The 27,915-nt window shown below is 33.2% G+C and overlaps 2 protein-coding genes across 2 annotated transcripts in view; both read left to right on the forward strand.

Moving 5' to 3' along the window:
• On the forward strand, nucleotides 1–27,090 carry LOC142343928 (uncharacterized). Its single transcript, XM_075395328.1, has 4 exons — nucleotides 1–919; nucleotides 17,512–17,634; nucleotides 23,946–24,092; nucleotides 26,493–27,090. Exons 1-4 carry the CDS (start codon nucleotides 734–736, stop codon nucleotides 26,625–26,627), a joined length of 591 nt encoding a protein of 196 aa, XP_075251443.1. The 5' UTR covers nucleotides 1–733; the 3' UTR covers nucleotides 26,628–27,090.
• LOC142344947 (uncharacterized) overlaps nucleotides 26,845–27,915 on the forward strand; it is a 16,215-nt gene continuing 15,144 nt past the window's right edge. The window contains exon 1 of the mRNA XM_075397031.1: nucleotides 26,845–26,853. Coding sequence (XP_075253146.1) covers nucleotides 26,845–26,853 — 9 coding nt within the window. The remainder of the gene's footprint in view (nucleotides 26,854–27,915) is intronic.

A 27,915-nucleotide genomic window follows, 5' to 3' on the forward strand; every position in this document is an offset into this window, starting at 1 on the left:
AAATATCAGTTACAGTAACTCTTACACCTTTAACTATCAGATTGAAACTAAGCTATTTAAACGTTCTACCTGGCTGGCTTGAAGGTGGTTGTTTTCCACAAATAAATTGCGCGTAAATATTATAGTCTAGTTTCACATTAACAGTATTTTTTTTCGTTTTATATTGATTAAGTATCGCTTTAACTTTTTCTACTTACTTACTTCTTGTAGTTATATTCTCTAATTACTTTTCTCCCAACATAGTAACTTAACAAGATTAGCTTTTTTTTCAAATTGTTAAAGCTAATATTGGCTTCGTATTGTTTTTCTAAGTGCTCTTTTGAAAATTGCTCATTGCTGTTACAAGCCATTTCTGAAAAGAAGTGTTTTTGTTATAAATTTTAGCGGAACTTTACTCCACGACGTTTTACAAGACAAAACAACCCTAAATTTTATCACGATTTAAATAAATTGAACCATTATTTTTCCGAGAATATTCAAACAAAATTTTTTTGCGTAGCCTTCAAGAGTTTTTTTGCGTAGCCTTCATAGATTACATACGAAGTTAACTTTTGATAATACTCGAAAAAAAATAGTTTTTGCTCACACAATTATAAAATTACAGAGTGAGCAACTTAAAAGAAATTTTTAAGCTTTTAAAAGTGAGCTTTTAAAAGAAATTTTTGGGTTTCAATAATCAGAATAATTTTCTGGTCACAAAACTTCACAACAAGCGCAACCATCAATCGTCTCAATGGGTTCCAAGAACTCGACGTTGGAGTACAAGGATGACCTGGTCCTGTTGAGGACTTTGAAGGCACAATTCGAGGGGTATGCAAAGAGGACGGGAGACATCACTTCAACATCTGACGAGTTGGTTCTGAGATTGGGCAACAGTCTCAGAGAACAGTGCACTCGGGTCATGGATGATAATTACAAGGTTAGAATTTTATATTCTTTCCCTCTATACCCCCTCCCACCTCCCACCTCCCCCCTCTCCCTCCCCTCCCTCGACAACCCCAGGTGTTGGTTAAAAATGGTGGACTTGACTGGCGTTTAAATTCCTACAATCAAGGAATAGGCCCAGTTTTTATAATCAAAGTCCACTTTTAGCATCTCGGTTAGTACCTCAATCTCAAATTAGGGAGAAGCTTAGAAGTCGACGCAGTTCGAACTCAAGCATACAGCACTAAAAATCATTTGGCCAGAAAGCTGAAATTGACCAACAGCTTTTTCACCTCACATAACAAGTAATGAAAGAAGAGAGTGAGACCGAGTATTAGAGCTAAACCTTAATTGTAAAATCTCATGCCTGAAAAAAGCAGATCATGAGCAGAAGAAAACTTCTGCTAATTTGAGAAAGAATTATTTACTGAAAAGCGGCCATATGGCACAGCGGTACGATATCGTTGTGACATTTATATTAAAAAATTTGCCGCTGTGGTAACCTTCTTGATATTCAGCCTGCGCCTCCTTACAAAAAAGATGGCGAAACAAGGATGTAACAAACTGAGTGACCTGTAAGGCAGGAGACCTGGAGAGTCCTGATTGGTTCCAAATCTAGAAAAATGTTTATTCGAGAATACTCTGAAAGAGCGATCGTTCCCCAGGCCTCGATCCAAGACATGTGTGGTACAGATGAACCTGGGTCGCGGACAGGGGAGTCCGGTCTGAACCCCCCGCCGTCTGCGACCCACGTCAGTCTGGCCCATATCCGTTTTGGGTCGAAGAAATCATCCTGGTACATGAATCGACCCTTTGATAATTGGCGTCTGGCGTCTGCAAGAAAACACCTAGTATAGTATTTGAGTAACTCGTACTGTGACAAAATCCTAGTGCAGCAAAACCCTGTACAGATGGCAAACGGAGAAGAGCCTTGTCTAGAAAGACGCATGGCATTAGTGGCTCCATCATGTTCAAATCTTAAAATTTAAAATTTTTAAAATGAGTTTTATTAAGTCACGTAACGCTTGAATTGATTTTCATTAATTAATATTTTGTCACCAATTGTGAAGCATTACGTTGTTAAGTCCAAAAAGCATCAGATGAAAGAAAAACTAACCAAAATAACTTGTACTTCATTAGAAAAGATATAGAACCTGTCCTTAATTATTACCATGCATCAAGTAGAAAAAAAGGAATTAAAAGGGTCAAGTTGTAAAACAAGCTTGTATTTTTTTGAAAACAACTATTTTCAAAGTCATGAACACGATTAGCTAACAACTGAAAACAATAAAATAGTTTCATCTGAACCGCCAAAGCGAGCGACTTATACTTGTTATAATCCACAATATACAATAAGACTACAAAAAAAAACGCAAATGCCGAAAAAAATTAATGTTGCGAAAAAAATTTTGTTGCGAGAAAACCTTGTCCGAGCCGTCAAAATAATAATCCACAAGACATTAGATGCCTTCAATTGCGCCATTTTTACACTTAAAAATGATACGTGACCCTTCATTAATGAGAAAAGGTAACAAGTAGACAAAAAAAGAACAAAAAGGGGGCAAACTTAGAAAATACAATTGTGTTGGAAAACAATTAACTCCGAAGTCATCAAAACCCTTACTTAACTACTGATATCGTTGAGTTATTAATCTATGCATCCACACAAAAAAATTGAGACTGTTCATTATCCAGAATTTGCCATGAGACCATAAAGAGAACAGCAAATAAATTGAAAAATCCAATTAAGTTTTTTTCGAGAAAACTGTGTCGAAGCCGTTAAATTTACAAGCTATTAATTAAAAACACTTTAAATGTTCAGCTGCACCGTTTTAAGGAGACGTTATAGTTGACGTGTCATTAATGAAACTAGTTATTAAGGGAAAAAGAGAGAACAAAAAATGCAAATTTAAAAAAGTTTTTTCTGTAACAATTAACTTCAAAGGCCTGAAAAACCAGAGCTTTCAAATAAAATCATTGACTAATTTCACGTGTACCTCCATAAAAAACCATTGCCATTGAGAAAAGGCATCATCATTGTAAGTCTGCAAAGGCAAGCCAAATGCAGAAAAAAAATCAAAAACAAAGTTAAATTTTTCAAGAAAACAGTGTCGACGATATTAAAAAGATCATCTTTTCACTAAAAACGTCTGATAAACTGAATTTCGCATCTTTTCAACAATAAAACTTTGATATGCGTTTTCTCACTAATTAGAAGGGATAAGAGGTAGAGGAAAAAAATACAAAAATCATTGACTAATTCCACGTATACCTCCACAAAAAGCCATTGCCATTGAGAAAAGGCATCATCATTGTAAGTCTGCAAAGGCACCACAAATGCAGAAAAAAATCAAAAACAAAGTTAAATTTTGCAAGAAAACAGTGTCGACGATATGAATAAGATAATCTTTTCACTAAAAACGTCAGATAAACTGAATTTCGCATCTTTTCAACAATAAAAACTTGATATGCGTTTTCTCACTAATTAGAATGGATAAGAGGTAGAAGAAAAAAACAAAAAAAGCAAAGTTAGTGAAACAATTAAATTTTTTGAAAATAATTAATTTCGAATTAATCAGAACCTACAGTTATTAACAGAAATTGAAATGAGGCGTCAACTATGCTTTCATAGGAATAAAATGAGAATTATCCATATCGCAATATGCCACAAAAATACATAAAGAACAAAATTACATAAAAAAAACCTTATTAAATTTTGCTAGAAAACAGCGCCGAAGCCGTTTAAATCATAATATTTTCAATAAGCACTCTAAAAAGTAATCAATTGCAGCTGCATGTAATCACAAAAGTGATTTTTTAACTGTTGTTTTTGAGAATAGAACAAACAACAAACACAAAAGAACAGAAAAGCGAAGATATAAATTACATTTTTATTTCTTGAAATTTTTTTTTCAAAGTCAAGAAAATCATTAACTGTCAACTGAAATACTAAAATAGTTGTATTTGTGCGTCCATAGGACGCCACTAGAACTTCTCATTATGCGGAAATTGTCATACCTCTACAAAAAAAATGATAATTAAAGACAAAATTCCGAACTTCAAATAACTTTTCGATTAGATAACTTTCTGTCGCAGCAGTTAAAACCATAAACTATTCACTAAAATTATTGGATATTTGCTATTGAGATTTGTTTTAATACCAATAATGTGATATAAGACCTCTCATTAATGTCATAATGCACGGAAACAGACTCCTAAATGTGTCCAGAAAGCAACAAAAAATAGTTTAAAAACTCGTTTTTTTAAACACAAAAGTGCAAAATGAGTAAATATTGTTTCAACGGAAAACATAAGCCGGGTCTGTGCCGAGAACTAAGGTACAAGTTGGTTGATTAAGAAAAGATTGGAAAATGGAAAAGCTCCAAAGTTCTTTTTTGAAATTTTTTGGATGTATTAACGGCAAATTTATAAAAATTTGTGTAAAGTTGCATATTTGGTGCCATTTTGGAAGAAAAAAGGAAGCAAATTTAAAAAACAAAAATTTTAAACCCAATGTTTGTTTTTTGACCAAAAATTTGGATAAGACACTCCAGCAGTAATTCTACAACTATAAATGTAAAACTAACTGTTTTAAAAAATTTATTAGCATAATTGAAGCAAAATTGACAAAACTTTTCAGCAAAAAAAAGAGAAACAAAACATTCAACCAGTCAAGGAAATCAGTCAAAAATTCACATAACTAAAACAGTCAATGAGTCAAAGAAATCATTCAAATGTTCACAGAAATTTAAACCTCGATAACTCCGTAAAAAAATCTTTTTGTTTCTGTATTCTACGCTGGATGGGCTTTCTAATAATACCACTCACAACTATGACTGAACAAAAAAAAAATCTTGAGTATATAGTCCCCCTCCCCCAACTAAAGTGGCTCGGTACTATAAAAGACAAAATAATGTTGATTTTTGTACGTCTTTTTTTCCACCATTCGTCAGGGCTGCGTGCACAGACAATTAAACAATTAACCTCAAACGTGAAAAATCTCCAATTAAAACATCTACTTATCTAAAATTTTGGCTGTCGCAGTTTGCTGCCTTTTTTTCGTTGTTGTGAGCAGATCAAATTTCATTACAGAAGCAGTGATCACTAGAAAACGATATAGAAAAAGCTTTTGCTACAAAATGTATCAAATAAAATTGAATTATTTGACAACTTCACCCATCCCAATTAGCACGCATTATGGTTTGAAATTTTGGCCTATGCGTGGTCAAAGAACGAACAAAATTTTATTCTGAAGTTCGACAAAATTATTGAATTTTTTTCCTGACTCTTCTTTTTTATGGTTTTTGTCTAGTTATTTGTTTTATTTTAAGTGATCTATATTCTAAATTTTTTGTAGATTTATTTAGGCCCGTTTTCTTTGTGTCTTATTTGCAAAGTTCACAGCTCAGCATTTAAACGAAGCATTTTCAGTCGTTTTTCTATAGTTTCCAAAAATATTTGGTTTCCAACTATTTGACTTGTGTTGCTTTAACATAAACGTTTTAGTAAAATAGACGAGATATGTAAAAAAACTATTTTGTCCTGATAGCTGAATGCTTTGATATTTGATAGCTGGTTTTTCAGCTTCTAGGGTCTTTATCTACTAGTCTCCAGCAATTATATCAAACAATTTTGTAGGAATTTCCTCCATGGAGTTTTGTTGTTCATCACATTCTCTTGGTTTTGAACTTATTGTTTTTATTTGGCTAAATTAGACATTGTCTTTTTTATTCTAAGATTTGTCTACTTGAGAAGTCGGCTTTTAATGAGATGTTTGAGTGCATCTCAAAAACTGTCGTCGATATACTTTGACTGCTGCCCAACTTTGAGAGCTCGGGTGGGCCCCTTTATGTTGTTGTCCGAAATCTTGTATTTTTAATTTTTTCAACTTTTCTTCATAGCTGATGTTTATTTGATACGTTGATCTCAAAATCTGTATCAGAAAGTATTGTTCAATTTTAATAGCCTGTAGTTTCTAGTGTTTTTTTACTACGTTTTTTCAATCAAAGTACAAAAACTATTCATGAGCTCAAACGGTTCCCTTAGCTATTAACTTTCAACCACGGTTCCCTTACCAGAAAAGACGGCAAAAAAATCAATTAGTTACAAATATTAATTACGAGCAAAACTCCTTGTCCATTTTTTGAAAAACACTAATAACCGAATCAAATTGGCATCAGATAAAAAATATAATAAGAAGATTAACTGATACTTTTTGGAACAAAATATGGCAACAAGTCGGCTAGAAATGAACAAAAGTTTATTAAAACATTGCTTTTTTTTAAAAAAAAATTAAATTCGAACTGATTAGAAACCTTACACATCAAATGAAATCATTGAGAGAGTCTTTTATACCTCAAATGAAATTGAGTGAGGCCTTTCATTATCCAGGATATGTCACATGACTACAAAAAAAACAACAAAAATACAGGCAAAATGAAAAATTTCTACGAAAAGTTATGCACGAAAACGATGTCCCACGAAAAATAATTAAATATTAAACTGATCACTGAAAACAAATAAAAAATTCGTTCGCATTTTATTGCAAGTGATAACATTTGTAAGTCAAATGACGTCCATTTTTGTGATACTGCGAAAACAAAACAGAAACCTCCAAAAAAGGGGCAAATTTGCAAAAATTTCGAAAATTGGTTTTATGAAAACTGGTTGTCCCAAGAAGAAAGGCCATTTGAAGAAAGTAAAACCGTTATGAAGAGCAAATTGTATTTTAAAAGATAATTGATTAGAATCATATTTAGAGATGCTTAGCTGCAATTTAACAGAAATGAAATTGGCAGATCTCAAAAATCTATCTCTTTTTTATTAAAAACAAATATTTTCGAAAATTAATAGCCAACAAAAGCTATTGACTAAAAAAGTTGACAGTTTGTCTTGCAAATACTTGGAAAACTAATTGCGACAGTTACTAATGAGACCAAAACAATAAGACTATGAAAAAACATTAAATACAAGCTGAACTAATAAGTTTTACAAACAAATTTACGAAACCACAGTTTTGAAGCCATTAAGTTTAACCGCGGATAAACATAAGATATTAACCACAAGAAAATAACATCTTCAATTGTGTCTCCTTTGATCATCATAACTTCGTTATGAAAAACAAATATCACAAAATGACAACAAAAAGAACCACAAAAGTTGAAAGGTATCTAAACTTAACAAAATTCTTCTGAAACAAATTGTGTAAGCCCTGAATAAAAGTTTAAACAATAGAAAATTTTTTGTTTGATTCAACAAAAAGTTTAAAGAGCTCTAAAAAATGAGGCTAATTTACGAAAATGATACAACATTGTAAAATACGAAAAAAACGCAAATCAAAACAAAAAGGGATAAGTGGAAGAATATTATTACTCTTCTTTTTAGAAGTTTAATTCAAAAGTCAAAACAGCCATTAGTTATATACCGATATCAGTTTTGTCAGTTCACTTGTTTATCTAGAGTTGGCCATTGAGACCTTTAATTAAACAATTTTTGGCATATGACAACAAAAATTAAAAACATATGAAGGGCAAAAATAAAAAACTCTACCAGTCCCTGCAAGAGAACGATGTCGCAGCCCTTCAAACCATTTGTTACGAAAACAAAAATTTTGCTCAGTTTCAAATTTTGTAAAGTTTTCTTCAGTTAAATTGTTAAATAATGTGACAATTTACAAAAGAAACAAAAACAGCACTAAAAATGGGCAATTATGCACAAAAATCAGAAAACTTTGTATGAAAAACTCGTAGTAACAAAATCAAGAAAACCTTCTAATAAAACACTCGGCCACAAAAGTAGCTTTTATTCTATAAGGCGGAAAGGTTGACCTGTACTTACTGAGAATAAGCAAAATGTTGACTGAAATAATATAAAAAATTGACAAGTTCAAAAAATTACAGAAATTTCCTTTAAGCAAATACATTCAATAACATAAGAGACATTAGTTATTAACCGACTGAATAGAAAAAGTTCACTTGCACCTCTTGGGGAAGAACTTTAGATCTTTGCGTGGTTAAAATTAAAAATCCGACTGCCAAAATAATAACAATTGAAGGCAAAAGAAAAGATTTCAGTTAAATTTTACTAAAACTCTTCCTCAAAGCCATAAAAACCCTTTGGTTCTCTGTATCTACATTAAACAAACTGTATCTTGATTTGGCCTCAAAATTACGTTCTCGGTAAAAACAAACTGTATCTACATTTGGCCTCAAAATTACGTAAATTGGAGCTGTCATTAACGGAGCCATGAATAAAAAATATGGTCAGTATTTAACATTAAAAAAACAAAAGCAAAATATTTTGAAAAAGGCAGCATCAATATAAAAACCAAAATCTCTGATTCTAAGAGTCCATGATATCATCAAACCTCTACCTGATTTTGTCGAGCACCCAGCAAACCGGCCAAGTGTTCCAATTATTTGCGAATTAGACCAATTGTTGAGTGGAATTCTTCAAATATTGAAAAAGAAATTCATTTTGTATAATTATCGAGATAAACCTGCAAAAAACGGCAAAATTTAAATCCAGAAGACTTTCATACGACGCCGAATTGCAACTAGCGCTCTTTTTGAGATTAGGGAGTCTGTGTTAAGGTTTCTAGGTCACTAAGTCTGGCAAACTTTAACAAAGTGGACCAAAAAATCATATTGTGTGCGATTTTTGATGAAAAAGTTTGAATTTTGAAAATGAAAATTTTATCAAAAATTTTAGCCAAATAAACTTCAATTAAACAGTTCAGCAACGCTCTTCTATCTCTAACGGTAACAGTAACACTCTGCCGTTAAAAATTTTAACTTATTTTGAATTATATTAGCGAAATTGTGCCAAATTTTAGCTAAAATTACTAAAAGTGTGAACAAAAACAGTCGAATGTTCGCAAAACTTTAAACCTCGATAACTCCCTGTAAAACACGAAAATCGAAAAAATCTTTTTAATTCCGTATTTTACGCTGGACGGTCTTTCTAATGATACCACTCACAATTCTCTACGATGAGTTTATCGGTCGGCCAAAATTGACTGAACAAAAAACCCAGTTGAGTATATAGTTCCTCCTTCCCCACTAATCTGGGGGTCGGAACAAAAAAAACAATTGGCGCTCAATAATTGTTTTAAAATTGTTTTGAGCTTATTTCTTGCTATACCAACATGGCTATTTTAAGCTAAAATTCTCTTATATGCTATCATTTAAACTTCATTTCACTGGACTGACTTAGCCAGCGAATTGTATTATTTTTTTTCAAAAAGACCGTTACTACAGCAAATCTCAAAAGGCAAGCTAAGCTATTCACACCCACTTTTTAAAAATATAATTTCACATTCATTAATTGAGATATTATAAATTTTAATGAGATCAATAAATTGTCGATGACATCGTTTGATTTTACGACAGTTCTATCAGAAATTCTGCCTTTAATTTAAAAGTTGAAATAGAAAATGTTAAAATTCAGCTCTTTGATTGATCGATTTTATTTTGCGTTGAAACTCGATGAGAAAAATCTGCAACAGCAGAACAAACAAAGTTTTCCTCTGAAATCGTTTTTTAGCCTTTAAATCAAAGGAGGTTTGCAATTTTGGAGACATTCAATAAATAAATTGTGGTTTCAGAGTATAAATAAATTAATTACTCCTACTTTTTGCCTTAAAAATTGATTGTATAGTATTGCATATGAATAATAAACATGAGTTGTTTCAGTTATAATTTTGAAAAAAACACCCTTGGACTCCAGAAACGACTCGAAGTCGAACTCGCCTCGATCCCGATCATTTTAAAAAGAAAATTGAAAAAAATCATTATACTAAAGGAAACTAATAAAGGTTTGACAGAAATAGAGAACCAAAACTGGATGAGAAAAAAATAGGAGCAAAAGAATATCTTCTGGGTTTCTGTTTTATTCAAATTTTTTTGGTATAATACCGTTTCCAAGAACAATATTATCAGCAGAGTGAGGTCAACAGTCGAGGAATAACAAAAAGGGGAGAGCGCAAAAAAACAAAAAAGAGAAAGTCCATTTGAAAAAGAAATAAGCAAATAAAACTTCGAATTGTCACACCTAAGCAGCTGAGCGTTCGCAAAAGCCTTCAGATAGTTTGGAACGAGAATAGTTTGAAAAAAAACAATAGTAAGGTCAGCCAACACTGCATTGACTTAGAGGACACAAATTCCTGGAAAAATTATTAGAATCGAAAAAGATATTAGTTCGGATAAAATAAATGCTCTAATTTTTCTCCTCTTCAGAATTTTGTTTCGGTTGTTTCAAACGTTTTCGCAAAGATAAAAACTGACAAATCTTAAAAAATAGTTAAAATTATTTTAAATAAAGTTTTTAAATTCTCATGGCAACAAAATATCAACAAAAAAAAATATGAAAGTTCCTTGGAAAGTTTCAATTGCGAGTTTACTTTTGTTTCCTATTGTGCTAACATTCCCTTTATTATTATTTTCAGATATTATCATATATGTTTGGTTTTGATTTCTGGGAGAAAACTCAAAGATTGTTTTATCAAAAGTAAAAACTTATTCAAAAAAAATCAAAAACAAAGTTAAATTTTGCAAGAGAACAGTGTCGATGATATTAAAAAGATCATCTTTTCACTAAAAACGTCAGATAAACTGCATTTTGCATCCTTTCAAAAAAAATTGATATGCGGTTTCTCACTAATTAGAATGGATAAGAGGTAGAGGGAAAAACAAGAAATACAAAGTTAGTGAAAACAACTAAATTTTTTGAAAATAATTAATTTCGAATTAATCAGAACAAACAATTATTAACAGAGGTTGAAATGAGGCGTCAACTTTGCTGTCTTAGGAATCAATTTAAAAAATCCATATGGAAATATGCCACACAAATACAGAAAGAACAAATATACTAAAAAACCGTATTAAATATTACGAGAAAACAGCGCCGAAGACGTTTAAAAAATAATATTTTCAAATAACACTTTCAAAAATAATCAAATGCAGCTGCTTGTAATCACAAAAGTGATTTGTCAACTGTTTTTTTAGACTAAGCCAAACAACAGACACAAAAGAACAGAAAAGCGAAGATGAAATTAACATTTTTGTTTCTTGAAATTTTTTTTCAAAGCCGAGAAAATCATTAGCTGTCAACTGAAATACTAAAATAGTTTCATTTGTGCCTTCAAAGGAGGCCACTAAGACTTCTCATTATGCGGAAATTGTCACACAAAAAAAGCATAATAAAAGACAAACTTCCGAACTACAATTATCTTTTCATAGAAAATGTTGTCGCAGCCGTTAAAACCAAAAACTATTCACTAAAGTTATTAGATATTTGCAATTGAGTTTTGTTTTAACACCAATATTGTGATATAACACCTACCATTAATGTCATAATGCACGGAAACAGACTCCTAAAAGAATCTCAAAAAAAAATTTTAATGTCCAGAATGCAACAAAAATAGTTTAAAAACTCGTTTTTCATTAAAACATGAAAGTGCAAATATGAGTAAATTTAGTTTCAACGTAAATCATAAGCCCGGTCGGTGCTGAGAACTAAGGTACAAGGTGGCTGATTAAGAAAAGATTGGAAAATGGAAAAGCTCCAAAGTTCTTTTTTGAAATTTTTTGGATGTTTTTACGGCAAATTTATAAAAATTGGTCTAAAGTTGCTTATTTGGTGACATTTTGGAAAAAAATGAAGCAATTATAAAAAACAGACCAAATGTTTACCTGGCCAAAAGTTTGTATAAAACAGTCTAGCAGTAATTCTACACCTGTAAATGTAAAACTAATTGTTTTTTAAAAAAACTTTAGCAAAATTTAAGCAAAATTGACAAAAGTTCTCAGCAAAAAAAACGAAAAACAAAACATTCATTCAGTCAAGGAAATCAGTCAAAAAATCACATAAATAAAACAGTCGAGGAGTCAAAGAAATCATTCAAATTTTCACAGAAATTTAAACCTCGATAACTCCGTAAAAAAACCTTTTTGATTCTGTATTCTACGCTGGATGGAATAATACCACTCACAACTATGATTATATCAATCGACCAAAAATGACTGAACAAAAAGAACATCTTGAGTATATAGTCCCCCCACTAAAGTGGCTCAGGACAATAAAAGACAAAATAATGTTGATTTTTGCTCGTCTTTGTTTTCCGCCATTCGTCAGGGCTGCGTGCACAGACAATTAAACAATTAACCTCAGACGTGAAAAGTCTTCAATTAAAACATTTACTTATCTAATAATTTGGCTGCCGCAGTTTGATGTCATTATTTTGTTGTTGTGAGCAAATCAAATTTCATTAAAGAAGCATTGGTCACTAATAAAATATAGAAAATGTTTTTGCAACAAAATGTATCAAATAAAATTGAATTATTTGAGTATTGGGTTAGATTGAAGGAAATAAAACAAGTTTTGTATTTAAATCAAAAACAATTGGCGCTCAATTAATTGTTTTAAAATTGTTTTGAGCTAAATTTTTGCCATAATAACATGGCTAATTTAAGCTAAAATTCTCTTATATTCTATCATTTAAACTTCATTTCAGTGGACCGACTTAGCCAGCAAATGGTATTTTTTTTTCAAAAAGACCGTTACTACAGCAAATCTCAAAAGGCAAGCTAAGCTGTTCACACCCACTTTTTAAAAATATAATTTCAGATTCATTAATTGAGGTATTATAAATTTCAATGAGATCAATAAATGTGTTGATGACATCGTTTGATTTTACGACTAAAACGACAAAAAATTTTTAACAAAAAAACCGACACTCTGATAATTGGCGTCTGCAAGAAAGTTCCAATTTTTTTTATATATTACCGTTTCCAAGAAAAATATTATCAGCAGAGCGAGGTTAACAGCCGAGGAATAACAAAAAGGCGAGAATGCAAAAAAAAACAAAAAAAGAGTAAGTCCATTTGAAAAAGAAATAAGCAAATAAAAATTCGAATTGTCACACCTAAGCAGCTGAGCGTTCGCACAAGCCTTTAGATAGTTTGGAACGAGAATAGTTTGAAAAAAAAACAATAATAAGGTCAGCCAACACTGCATTGACTTAGAGGACACAAATTCCTGGAAAAATTATTAGAATTGAAAAAGATATTAGCACGGATAAAATATATGCTCTATTTTTTCTCCTTCTCAGAATTTTGTTTCGGTTGTTTGCACTCGTTTTGCACTCCATGAATTTTCCTTTTTTGCTGGCTCAGCTATCAGAACAAAAAGCATAGCCGGAAAAACCTCGAAGTGGTAAGCTGACTATAGGTCAACAATATTGCCAGCAAAAAATAATCAAGCTCGCCATATAAAAATATTTCATTTCAAAGAAAAAAACTGACAAATCTTAAAAAATAGTTGAAATTATTTTAAATAAAGTTTTTAAATTCTCATCGCACCAAAATATCAACAAAAAAATATCAAAGTTCCTTGGAAAGTTTCAATTGCGACTTTACTTTTGTTTTCTATTGTGCTAACATTCACTTTATTATTACTTTTCATATATTACCACGTATGTTTAGTTTTGACTTCTGAGAGAAAACTCACAAATTGTTTTATAAAACGTAAAAACTTATTCCAAAAAAGTTAATTGTTTAGCTCAGAGTATATCGCAAGATACAGTTTCTCAAATGAGAAAAAAAAACAATGAAGCCCGTGCCGAATAAGTAAAAACAAAACAATTTTTCAATAGCTTTTTTAAGATTCGCGACACAATTTGAAGCACATAATAACAAATAAAAAAGAAAAAAGCCTTAAAATTTAAAGAAAATCATATACTTGAAATTGTCAATTAGATTTTTTGTTGACTTGTAGCAGTAAACCTTTAAGACCTCATTAAAAAAGGCCTTAAAGTTTGCCCCATCTCGATATTTCTAAATTTGAAGTTCTTAAAAAAATTGAACGCTTTGAAAGTAACAATTGTCGTGAAGGACAAAAACGATAGCAACTATGAATTATAAAACTGTTTTATATTAACTATTTTACAAAAATATTAACAATTCAAAGGGAAAGTCTGCAAAAAATCAGGAACGCGACGGAGAATAACTGTAATAAGCCGCAATTAGTTTTTTGTCAGTTTTGCCCAAAACATATTAATGTTGCCAAATCACAAACGCATCATTATCAAATAATTTCAAAATAAAAGAAATGTTGAAACAGAAAACAGATTCAATAATTTAGCAGGCGGTCAAAAAAAGTTTCTCTTCTGTAAAGAAAACTTTTTTGCACCCACTTTTGTTTACTCTAGTTTAAAAAAACGGGAAGTTTTTTGTTTGTGCTCCCCAGTACTTTATGCGCCCCTCCTCCCCCCCCCCCCCAGTTACAGAGCACGTGTCATTACATAGTAAATCATGATGTAAAAAAAATGGCACGTGCCTCTGGGGGGTGCAAATAATGTACCTAAAACTGGGGGGGGGGGGAGGGCACAAACTGAAAAGATTCAAAAAGAGTCATGAACAGCGATGTAATCTCTCTCTTCGCTCTAATCCTCACTTCTGTCCCGTAAATTTCTAAGCAAATTGAAGGGCAAAACTTAGGGCAAAACTAAAATACAATTTAGCGAATTAATCAAAAATAATTTCATGAAAAACCTCCATCAATTGCAACTCCAAAATTTGTTAGCAGATTGTGTAAAACTCTGTCTATTGAAAAATTTCATAAAATACTGTGGAGCGAAAATAGAAACGAATTAAATTGTCAGAACCAATTTCAAAAAATAAGCAGAGAAACAGCAAAGACTCAAAAAAGTTCAAAAAAACTCTTTAAAAATCTGGTCAAGCGTTGCATCTACTAAAAGTTCACAGTAGATGTTGTGATACTATTTTTATGAAGTCAATCGCTGTCCCTATGAGAGAAGAATGGCTGAACAGCAATTGAAAACACTTAGGCAAAACAAAACAAAAAAAATCCAAAACAATTAAGAATAAGAAAAAACGTCAGAACGTCATTAAAAAATTCCCATCAAAATTTTATCCTCTAGCCACAATTCCAAAAATAACAATTTATCCTAACAATAAAAAACCTGCAACGGAAACATTAGAAAGTAGACAAAAACAGGCAATTAATTTCAGATATGAACTTTTTTCTTAAATCAAAACGACCTATAGCAGGTACCAGTAGCGTCAAAAATTCACGAAAATCAAACTAAAGTCTTTCCAAAACAATTTTTTAACGCAAGCAGTTTAGATGCAAAGCATTGGTTCACAGAACCTCTAAGATGACACAAAGAGTAAGAATGGTTAAACTGCATTTAAAATTTTTTAAAATGCTTCAAGTTTTCGATAATGCCCCACAGTTTTTTTTAGCGTGGAAGAGTCAGTTTTGACAAAAAAAGTGAGAGTCAAAGCTAAAGACTGATTTTAATGAGCTGTGCATGAACATAAGGAAAACAAATCCTTTAACTCAACTCATGTTTTTGTCGTCTCTAAAAAAATTGCATGATGAGAACAACATATTCTCTTTCCGTCTCTCCTCCTCCATTTTTGTCCATTTGTCTCTGATATTGACTTTTGAAAGAAGTTTCATAACGTCCCAAAATATTCCTTGTTGTAAAATCTATTAGCAGAGTCAATTCAACACTACTCCATACATATCTGAATAAGAAAAACAAGATCTCAAACATTTTAGTTACTATTTTTTCAACATATGAGACCGCAATGATGTTCAATTATATCAGCAGAGCTCCTCACATACCTATACTCACTCCTTGCAAGTCTACGGGTAAGATGGTAAAATGCAAAAATTTCAAAAATAACAAGAAAAAGCAGAAGGAAGCCAAAATATGAAGAAAAATTTTATGTCAGGAAAATGCAGGGCCGAATTGACTTTTGTTTTAAACTTCTAAAAATCAACGCTTGAATAAAATACTTTTCTATGCCAAAATAATCAGTGAGTTTAACCATGAAAAAATTGCCTTCAACCAAAATTGGTGAAAACTTTAAAAATTGGGCAGAAATGGTTAAACAAAATTGACCAAAGTTCAAATAAAACATTTCAAACAAAGTTCAAATAAAAAACGCAATAAAATGGATGAAGACAGAAACAAAAAAGGTTAGAACAATCATCTATATATATATATATATATATATATACATATATATATATTTATATATATATATATATATATATATATAAATTTATATAGATATTCTATATATATATATATATATATATATATATATATATATATATATAGAGAGAGAGAGAGAGAGAGAGGTCCGCAGTAAACCCTACTCAGATCCAATTTTTTTCTTTAGGATAACAAATGGTTAAAATCTGATGTAAAAGCCGCAATCATCTCTCTCTCTCTATGTATATATATATATATATATATATATATATATATATATGTAGGTCGGCAGAAAAAAAAATCGGATCACAGAAGGGTTTTATTGCCGACCTATATATATATATATATATATATATATATATATATATATATATATATAGGTGTACATAAATACATTTATATATATATATATATATATATATATATATATATAAATATAATTTTTTTTGATTTCTTAAAAATACAATAAAAATAAATACAAATGCATTGTTCACTCTCTGAAAAACCTTTTTTATTGCACAGAAACAACACAAAGATACGTGTTTGATTAGACACTACAAATCCCGCTCTGTTTCAAAACCATGTGAACAAAATCACCAATTTGTTTTTCTCTGCTCTTCATGTTTATTCACCAAAACAACCAAAACAACTTTTTGACAACCTTATTCACATCCTGAAATACCATTTTCTTGCTTGCACGCCTCTCAAAATATTGTAGCCGGAACAAAATTGAACGAAACAAAATAGCCAAACAAAACGTCCAAATTTACAAAATGGGAAAAGAGATTAAAATTGGCCCTCAAGCCTATATAGTTATATGAAAAGCTCAAAAGGGCTTCTATCCATAAATCAATTTATTATTCGTGTTAAGCAAACAAAATTTTGCCCGAAATGGAAAGAGTTAAAGCTAAAAAACTGCTTTGTAAAAAAAAGAAATGTGTGTGAAAAAACAATAGCACTTGCTTAGCAAAGTTTTTGAACGCATGACCTTTCCTAATTATTACTAACTGGCATGAGGAATATGCCAATCTCTCCGCTTCTCCGCTCTTCGTTTTTATACGACAACAGAAGAAAATCACTGTTGTATGTGCGTCATTCACCCTTATTTCCAAACAACTCAACCAATTTATAAAACCAAAAAAGACCGTGAAAGAAACTCGACATCAAACTCGACGTTCGTCTCATCCAAAGAACAAACCAAAAAACAATTCAATAAAAAGCCTATTAGCAGCTTAGCATCAACACTTTGATCTGACAATGAACAAAAGAAACTCATAGGGTCACAAGAATTTTTTTTAAAAAACCCTCGGGCTCTCTCTCTCTCTCTCTCTCTCTCTCTCTCTCTCTCTTTGCATTTCTGCGCTTTCCTCAATACTTTGACCTAAACTCTTCGTTTTCAAGCCAGTTTTGGTCTTGCTGGAGTAAGTGAGCAACTGCAGGAGAGAATTACTTTGAGTACCCCCTCCCACTCACCCAATATCCACGTCTGGATCCGATTGTGTCTGATCATAGGAACATTAGATGGTGCTCCTCCTCTAGTTGTGTTGTTTTGTCAACAGGTGTTGCAGAAGAGATTGAAACTGGTGCAGAAGCTAACAGAGAATGAGGGCAGTGTTGATTTGGGCATAATTGTGAAGGAGGTCCAGTTCTACCTCATCAACTTTGGACTCACCAAAGACCAGGTCACCAATTAAATTCTTCTTTATAATCACCCAAATGTCACCCAAAGTACATGTGTCGTTTCAAGTATTTTAATTTTTGCAAAAAAGATGAAAACCCGAGTTGAGATTTTTTCGAAATAAACACAAGAAATCTTCTCTTTTCGTCGGTTTTACTTCTCCTAAAACCGAACAAGCCTTATGTTTTTCTTCAGCTTCGTTGGCTTTCCTAGATTTTAAACGTAAGATGTGTTGGTTTTTTTCGATAGACAATTTGTTCAGCCGCCTCCTTGATCCGATAAAAAATATTATTTTGAAAACCTTTATAGCTTATTAATAAAAATAACGAGAAGCTAATTGTTCCAAGTGAGACTATCCCGAAAAATACCTTGGAGTTTTTAGATTCCCCAAACATAGGGGAACTCTGAGTATAATAATAATTAATCTATTTTTCTTCGCTCTTCAAATTTATACACCAAAATAAGTTTTTCAAGCTTTATTCACATCCTGAAATAACAATTTCGTCCTTGCACCCCTCTCAAACAATTGTAGCCGGAAGAAATCCGAAAACCCACTCGAGGTTTAAACTGATCCTATTAGCTGATGTCACCAGTTTGAAAATCGGAATCATTGTTTACAGTTAACTCTTCTGTGATCTTTTTTTTAACCAATTAGAAAAAAATAGATTTTAACCAGTCCTATCAAAAGATTACTCATATTAAGAGAGAGGTTGAATTAGAACAAAAAATTGCCTAAGTTTTGTTGGCTTTCGTAGATTTTGGCGTTTTAGACCCCGGACCTTGTTCACAGTGAGTTTCATTGCTGTACCATTGATTTTCAATTTTAACCAGTACTGAACCAGACAAATAGAAGAAAAAACTTTTTGTCAGTCTGCTCAGACTACATTAGGAAATATCCCACACTGTCCCTCTCCTTCGCAGCCTCATATACATTCTTGGTCAACACTGCACAGAATGTTTCGCATTTCTCTCATCCACAGACTGTGCATACAAAAAAATGACAGACTGAACATAGCAAATTTTGAAAATTTCGAATAACTGATCTCATGCACAAAATTTTCAAAAAATGGCGATCCCCTCAAACGTTATTCTAGCTGTAACTAAACCATATAATGGTTGATTCACATCCTTGGGGTGGAAGCAGTGGAGGTCGGCGGAGGTCGGTAGAGGAAGTCGGTGGAGGTCGGTAGCGGAGTTTGCCGGAGCTTGGTAGCGGAGGTCGGTGGAGGTTGGTAGCGGAGGTCGGTGGAGGTCGGTAGCGGAGGTCGGTAGCGGAGGTCGGTGAAGGTCGGTAGCGGAGTTTGCCGGAGCTTGGTAGCGGAGGTCGGTGGAGGTTGGTAGCGGAGGTCGGTGGAGGTCGGTGGAGATCGGTAGCGGAGGTCGGCGGAGGTCGGTAGCTTTCAAAACTTTTTACAGTTTCTGTTGTACCCAACCTATTTCTATTGTACAATTGATCATACAGTTTGAAAGCAGGTGAACGAAAGAGTTCAAAAACCTAAGTTGGGGGAGTCGATTTTTTGCTGCGTCAGATAAAAAAACTCAATTGAAAGTGAAGGAGTTAGGATTTTTGCTTTTCTTTCTCAACACTTTTCAGTTTCTGTTGTACCCAACCAATTTTAAAAAAATCACTCAAATAGTTTGAAAGCAGGTGAACGAGAGAGTTCAAAAACCTAGGTTTAGGGGTCGATTTTTTGTTGCGGCATATAAAAAATTTCGATCAAAAATAAAAAAACTGATTTTTGAATCCTCTTTTCAACACTTTCCAGTTTCTCTTGCAACCAATTTTTCGAAAAACCGCTAAAACTGATTTAAAAGCGATTGTTCAAAACCCTAGAATTGGTTTCAATTTTTTTGCTCGATCATATAGAATATTTGATTTAAAATTGGAAAAAAAGCTAGATATTTTTTCAATTTTGCACTTTTTCTTTTCAACTCTTTCAGTTCCTCTCCAACCGTTTTTTTTCAAAAACGTGCAACTATAATTTAAATACAGATGAAAGCAAGAGTAAAGTTCTATATTATATATTATAATTTGCAACGGGAGCACAAAAGAAACTTGGGGGATGAGGGGTAATATAACAGAATAAACCCCTTTTTTGCATAATTTGCAGTCGCCCCAAAAGCATGTGCCATTAATTGATTGAGTCGAAATAAAATCTTCTCTGAAATTTGCGTTTATTTGATGTTATAAATATGTTATTTTGCGTCGATTTTATGTTATAAATTAATTGTTTTTGCTTTATTTGACTTGTATTCAACCCCAAATGCATGTGCCACTGATTAATCGAAAGTGAAAATATAACCTTCTGTTTATTCTTTACCGTGTATTTTGCATTTATTTTATGTTATAAATTAATTTTTATAAGCAGGCACGTCTTTGTTTTGAGGTACTTGAGGTACTTGAGGTAATTCCCGCCATTAATTGTAAACAAATCTAGCAACCGCTGTATTCATCCTCCGCATACAACCTCTTTTGCAAGCTAGCCTACGTGCTTGTTTCATCCTTGGCATACAAACCTGCGTCTATAACAAATCCATCGCATGCAAACCTGCGTCTATAACTCATCCTTTGCATGCAAACCTGCGTTTATAATTCATCTTGCGCATACTAACCTACGTCAATAACTCATCCTGCGCACACTAACCTACGGTTTTAGCTCATCCTGCGAATGCAAACTCCAGTTAAATATCCATCCTAGGCATAGAAATGGCAGATAAAGGCTATGAATTATGCTATGATATGTTTAAAATATGTCATGATCAGAACTCCTGTAAGACAAAAATACATGATTAAAAGATGCTGATTCATTGCTGAAATGAACTGCAAGAAAACTCCGGGACTCCACAAACATAGGGGAATTCTGAGTATAAGCTCGGTTTGATATGAAAAACTTCTTGGTTCGAGTAAAATCCAAAGTTTTTATAAACATTTATTCACTTATTAGCAACAAAAATTTTGAAAATTTTATCTTTGTTCCATTTCAAGCTATTCCAAGATATTAAAGTTTTGGTCTGTTCAGTCTGTCCAATGATCAAAGATTGATCTGTTTGGTCTAGCCAATACCTATGTTTGGGTATGGTTGGTCTGTAATCCAACTGCCTGCGACCCAAATTGGTCTGGTTGATAGCTGTCTTGAGTCACAGACCTCATCTTGAATAACGGACAGTTCTTACAAAAAACCGATTAAACTAACAAACACGACAAAAATTGACATTTGCTGCATAAATTACTGACGAAACCAACGGAAACCATTAAAAAACAACACCGCTTCCTTTGTTTTCGACGATTTTTCTCAACGTGAGATGTTTGGACTAGTTGATTAATCTGAGACAAATTCCATTAAATTGTCATTTTTTCTCAGCACTGAAAATTACCACTTAGAATCAATTTTTGCACACTTTTGCTATGGATAGTTCCAAACGCGCGACCTGAGACGTGTAAAACGCTGAAGTGCATTGTATTACAAAACAACAGTTCACTGCAATAAAGTGTAACTTCTTCAAAAAACGAATTTAGGTTGAATTCAATTTAGATGCACACTAAATAAAGTTAAGGTAAGTTAGAGTAAAGGTCAAGTTTTTACCTTAAAAGTTAGTATGAAGACTTGGAGTAACTTTAAGTTTGGTTAAGGTATTGAGGCACAAAGGGAAAAGATTCTGAATTTGAATGATACCCTCAAAAAGACAAAATCAATAAATTATCGCTTAAACCAATGCATAATTTTATCAACTCGTAAACGGAAAACACTCTAATTTTTAAGATAAAATTACATTAACTTCAATTAATGCGTACCCAGTAGCTTGTCTACACCCTTACTTAGATTATAGAAGAAAAATCATCGCGCAGTTGTAAAACGATTGTATATAATGCATTTCAAAGATTTACACATCTCAGGTCTCACATCAATGCCCAATGTCTGCATGTAACTTTCATGGCAAATCTCTGACCATAAAGTTGAATACAGAACAGCTGATAATTAGTGCTGATCGATAGTGTGCAGCTACCAATTGTATCGTTATATAGTGTCTATTGTCTGCATACTTTTCATGACCTATTTTCATCTGACCGATTTTGAAGGAAAAAACGGCCAAAATGCACAAACAAAATAAGACATGAATGTGATGACTTAATGTTGGCCTTGTTATGACTTGTACATGTCCCATGCCATTTTTATCTTAAATGATCATAGCTGAGCAAATCCAAAACTGGGTACCTCCATAGTCCAGAAATTGTCGTCTTTAAACGTAAGAAAAACGTCGGTTTGTTTGGTTGCAAACGAAAGAAAAACCAAGAAAAAATTAATATTTGATCACCATTGTTTTCACCATTGAGGTACAGAAAAAATCAATCAAATTGCAATACTTTCGATGAAATAGTTTCCAAGAGGCATGATTGAATACCCTGTGAATAGGAAGCTATAACCACATTTGACTACATAATACAAAACCCAAATTTTAATTTGTTTCGTGGAGCTTTATAAACCAATACTGCAGCTCAATAAACCCCCCTCCCTTTTAAATATCTCTCTTACATAACAAGGAAATATCAGAAACGAACAAGAAAACCGACTGGAAGCAAGGTTGAATACTCTCAGGATTTAAATGGTTGCAGTTTTCACCTGCTCAGAAAAGTTTCGCAGTTACCTGAAAGAACATAATAGTGAGCTTATTTTGCGAAGAATTGAAATTCGCTCTTTTTAAATTTTAACCAAAAAGCTGGGCAGTTTCACAGAAAGTAATTTTGTTTTTTGAGGATATGTAGCTAAAAACGTGGACGAGTAGTCGGAAAAAAGATCAAAGCGTTCAAAAATTATATAGAAAAGCACGCGACGCTTTTTACTCGAAACATTTTACGTATACAATAGCTGTTTGAAAAATTATGCCAAAAATTTTCTCAGGAGTAATATGGATCGCTTCATCTGAAAATTTGCAATAATATATAAATTACGCTGAATTGTGGTGAATGGGTTGATTGAGGTTTTTGGCCGCTTTCCGGAAATTATCACAAAAATTCACTAATAAATTCGCCACGTTTCGTGAAAAATTTTACTGCCTCGAATTGTTGCATTATAAAATGAGATTGCTATGAACAGGTTGCCTATGACGAAACCGGTATTTCTCAAAAAAATCACAGCAAGGAATTTCAGGGCGTAGGATTTTAAGCTGAATTTGGATTAGGCAAAGACAGTAGGTAAAAATTTTGAATTAACATTTTGGGTCTTTCCCATTATAGCCCCCCCAGCTTAGTTGTCAGATAACCTATACCCCCCAGTCATGGTAATTATACCATAATGGGGGGCTACAATTTCATGGAGTGGCTATAATGAGAAAGACCCAACTTTTTTATTAAAAATTTTAAGGACAGTTGTTCAGTATCTATTCGACGCTATAAAGCACTGAAATATCCCTAACAAATTTCTGAAAATGAAAATGAGTTGATAAAGAGCACGTGAAATGTACCTTTTTTGCTGCAGCATTTTTACACCATTCGTTAATATCTGGGGAAAGGATTCTCGAAAGGTTATTAAACTCCGAATGAAAGCCGTTTAGTTGAATAGATTTGAGAGGGCGATAACGAAAGTGTGGTAATGTTTTTAATCAATTCTGGTTTGAATACAACAGTTGCGTGACTTTATTAAACCATTTTCTTGATTAGACTAAGAGTTTATCGTTTATAACGGAAAAGATCCGAATCCTCAACAATTGAGGTTTGGATATTTTCCGGAAAACATCCAAACCTCAATTGTTGGGGATTCGGATCTTTTCCATTTCTTCCCCCCAGCTTAGTGGGCGCATTTTATTTGTATCCCCAAACGCACGTGGTATATTTATACAAAATGATTTACTATGTAATGGCACGTGCTCTGTAACTGGGGGCGCATAACGTACTGAGGGGGGGGGGGGGCACGAACGGAAAAGATCCGAAAATTGTCTTCTCATGGCAACAAAATTCCGTCCTCCCGATCCATTTTTGCCTGTACCACCCTAATTTCGCGGCTTGCACCACCAATTTCACCTGCCATAGATGCTTCAGATTTTTGCAGCGTGAATGAGTTTTCACCACGATTGGCCGCCCTTTCTTATCTTACAATAGATTTTTCGGATTTTTCCCGTTTGTGCCCCCCCCCAGTACGTTTTGCGCCCCCAGTTACAGAGCACGTGACATTATACAGTAAATCTTTATGTTAAAATCTGTCACGTCTGCCTGGGTGTGTGCAAATAATATAAACCCACAAAGCCGGGCGCACAAACGGAAAAAATCCGATTTTCTACAATTTTTTGTGAATCATTCAAATCTAGGGTTTAATTTTCCAGGTGTACAATATAGAGCAAGTGAATGGACTGTTGGAGGGATGTCTTGAGACATTTGTGACGAATGAACTGGCCAAGAGCCACGGGGACATATTGCAAGTCATCCGGTCAGAGGCATCCCAGGACACACAAACCAGTGTCGCTAAGAAGGTTTGTCCAAAAAGCTAGCAAAAACCAAAGAGCAGAAACAGCCCGCTGAGGTTTAACCAGTGAATCCCACCGATGGATCATAGAAATTTCATAAAAATTCCATCCATGGTTTATCGGTGGTTTATTACCACTTTTTCTCTGATCATAGAAAATCCATCGATGGGAAATTGCTGCATCATAGATAATCCATCGATGGAAATCACTGGATCATAGAAAAACCATAGAACCTGATCTTGAGTCTATTCTCAGGAAAAATCAAACCAGGAAAAATGCAATATGTGAATGTACTCATACTTCGCGCATCCAAAATTAGCAAAAATATATACCATTATGTCGAATGAAATAAAGCATCAACGAAACCTGCTGTTTTTTCGCAGTTTTTTTTTCTGTTTTCCATTTCATCTGAAATGGCATCTTTTAGCATACGGAATCAACTGCTGCTTCGCGTCAAAACAATACGGACACTCCATCCAAGACACTCCTCTCTAGGCTAAACTACGTTAAGAAACTCAACTCATTCTTTGGTCTCTTTTTGTAATTTCGATTTTTCAAAAAACTGTTTTTCAATCGAGCCATGTAGTTTTTTTTTCAAACGTATCCAAATTTTGAGCCAACCTTTTACTACTAGTAACGACAAAGAATCGTTGCTCTGATTAGCTCAACCTTGAGTTGCAAAACAAATAAAAGTTTTAATGTTTTTGGTCTCAATTTGTAAGTTTGATTTTTTCAAAATAAACGTTTTACAATCGGACCAAGGAATTTTTTAAATCTAACCAATTTTTAAGCTAACATTTTACGAATAACAAAGAGAAAAAATTGCTGCTATGATTAGCTCTACCTTTAGTAAAAAAACCAAAAAAACTTTATGTTTTGGTTTCATTTTATTATTTCGATTTTTCGGAAAAGGTGTTTTCTTTTCGGACCAGGGAGTTTTTCAAACCTAACCAAAAATTGAGCTGACACTTCACTAATCTCCCTCCATAACCTGTTCCTTTGTGAGAAAAAGTGTCGAAATAAATAATTCAATTACTTGAATTTACAACACAACTCGCCCTCTACTCCCCCCTCCCACTTCCTCCTCCCCCGGGCACATTGGAAACGCTCTTTTTAATGACACGTCACTGAAAACAACAAAAAAGTTCGTTCAGGGACACGTAAAATTTTTGAGATTTTCGAAATTTTCATTTTAATGGAAACTCTATGATCCATAGATGGAACTATGGTTTTGCTATGATCCATCGATGAGTTTTTAGTTTTATGATAATACACTGACCCATCGATGGATCCAGTTACAAGTTACAATGAAACAACAATGATCCATCAATAAGATTCACTGGGACTTCAATCCGGGCTCTCCTAGTCCAAAATTAATGCCAAATTTGCAGTTAGTTGAACATTTTAGCCGGATAAAGCCAAGTTTGAAAATATTTGCAAATTATCTCTTCACAAGACCAGAAGTTAAGTTTGCAGAAATTTGCAGACGAGTGGGGGAGTTCGTTCCGGTCGAGCTCTGGTCAAATTGGTGATGTGGGTTATTTTCTTGACCATTTCTCTGAGATCAGACTACGATCAACCTAAAAATAGCCCTACAGGGCCAACTCCTATCAATAAGGGATAAAAATTTTAATAACTTGTTTATAAACAATTGCGAATTTGACATTGTTTAAACTAGGGTTTGCCAGAACTCAGATTGTTCCGGTCGCACTAGGGGGTTATGGTGAGACTCCAAAAACACGGTCGGGCAAATGTCTGAATAATGGTTGTTCACGAAAGCTTTGGGCTGCTGGTCTGATGATAATTTTCTGAAGGATAATTTTGATAATTCAGATCGTAAACTGTATTTAAAGAGGTAAAATCAAGATGAAGACTTATGTCCAGACTTTCGTGTGTTCACCAGACTTTCATGTGTTTATCGATGTTTCCAGTCGATGTAGTTTTGAATGCACGTCGCCCCCTTCGTGCGTTCATCTTTGGCCTGGACATACTTCCTTCTGTCTGAGACCTCAACCTGGGTAGAGGATTGAACTCAATGGTGATAATTTTTTTTTCAAATCTATAAAATGTCTATAAAATTCAAATTTTCATAAACATAACAAAAAGTTTGGCCAAACAGTTACATTTTAAGAATCTTCTTATAAATATATGAATATTTTGGTCTTTAAATTACTGAGTAGAAAAGTAAGTTCTAAAACTTTCCTCTTGTCTCTATTAGAACACGTTCTTATAATTTGATCATTTCGCTATTTAATTTCTCCTTAAAACTATATTTTGATTTTTTTTCTTTCCGGATTTCTAATGGTATGTTGTTCCACTTTCTAGAAAAATTTCTGAATATTGATTGGTCACTTCATCTAGATTGGCACACATTCTTCAGAATGTGTACACCATACTGTTTTTCAGGTATACGACGAAGGTCGCAAGGGTTCAGGCACTGGATCTGCTCTGCAGGTGTACCTGGACAGGTCTCAGGAGATGGGAATCGCAATGGTGGAACAGATGTGCAAGGTTGTCAAGTCCAGAAATAATACCGTCTGAGTTATCAACAAAAAAGTCGAACCATTTCAAACTTTCCACAATTAATTGTTGAAATCGACAACATAACGATAAATTTTGAACTGTATTATCTCATCAAATAGATTCATAGCCTGTCCAATAAAGTTGAATTAAACGAATTAAATGAAATTGATAATCATTGTGGCCATTTGCATGTCAACGCTTTTTCCATCCAGCTCTTTTCGCCTTTTTTATCAACATGGTTCAAGTTTGAATTTTGACCTTTGAACTCTACGAGGAGACTTCAGAAAAGTTCGCTCATTGCGAACTTATGGGACACGCTAAGACGTCATAAATCTCTGCTTCAAAATTTGGTTGAATTTGTCAAATTTATATACCGACCGAACCATCTCGACCCCATATTCAATACCACAAAACTCTTTAATCTCTATCAAATCAGAAACTATTTTTCTCCTGATAAATATAATATTATTCCTGATTCATCCCGGAACAAAATTTTTTGATGAAACTGTTTTTGAAAATAAAATGAAGTCAAGTAGTTTCTGTTACAAAAGGTATAGCTCGCTTGATTTGAGTTTTAAATGCAAGTTAAATTTATTGAGGTTCCAAAATAATTTGCAACATTCTCCAATAGTTAAAATCGGTCGCCAACTCAATTTCTTCCGGTTGTGCAAAACACTAAATAGACACACAACAAAGAAAAGAGATAAAATTTTAGCAAAGTGCATTTCGAATGTGCGTCAGATGAGACACAGAAAAGGGATCTATCTGGGTTCGCAACAGTGTTTTTCAAGTCTTTAATTACATTTTATGTGTTTCCATATACGATATTAATAGAGAATTTGAATATTTAGGATGGAGGTCTATCATATTCACAATTTCCCCAAACCTCGATAGAATATTCAATGACAAATGGCTCTATTTGGAGGGCTAGTGACTTCACAAGCTTACTACTCGTAAATAGAATAAAAGGTTAAACCAATCACGTCGTTCAACCCCTCAAAGACGTTTGTCGAGGCGTTATAGTACTTCACACAATTGCCCGAAATACGAAGTTAGATTACGTTTCAAAGCATTTCCGCTTTCAGTGATAATTTATAGTTTTCCTGAAGATCATTGCCAATTAAAAATAAGCAAAGACTGTAAGATAGGGAACAACACAAGGTTCTCAATTCATTAATTATTTATCTGACCAACTAATATATTGTAAAAGTTCATCGGTGTTCACTTCACAGCCCGAAGTGCACACGAATAATAATCCACTCGTAATGACCTTGCATAAAGGTTACTGCAAACCTTGAAGAGTCGG

The sequence above is a fragment of the Convolutriloba macropyga genome, chromosome 8 (assembly GCF_964194025.1).
Source record: "Convolutriloba macropyga chromosome 8, txConMacr16.3, whole genome shotgun sequence".
NCBI classification, from domain to species: domain Eukaryota; kingdom Metazoa; phylum Xenacoelomorpha; order Acoela; family Convolutidae; genus Convolutriloba; species Convolutriloba macropyga.

Coding starts and splice junctions, on each gene's coding strand:
- LOC142343928 (XM_075395328.1), top strand. CDS start 734: ATGGGTTCCAAGAACTCGACGTTGGAGTACAAGGATGACCTGGTCCTG. Junction 17,635..23,945: donor TTGGACTCACCAAAGACCAG/GTCACCAATTAA, acceptor TTAATTTTCCAG/GTGTACAATATAGAGCAAGT. Junction 24,093..26,492: donor AAACCAGTGTCGCTAAGAAG/GTTTGTCCAAAA, acceptor ACTGTTTTTCAG/GTATACGACGAAGGTCGCAA.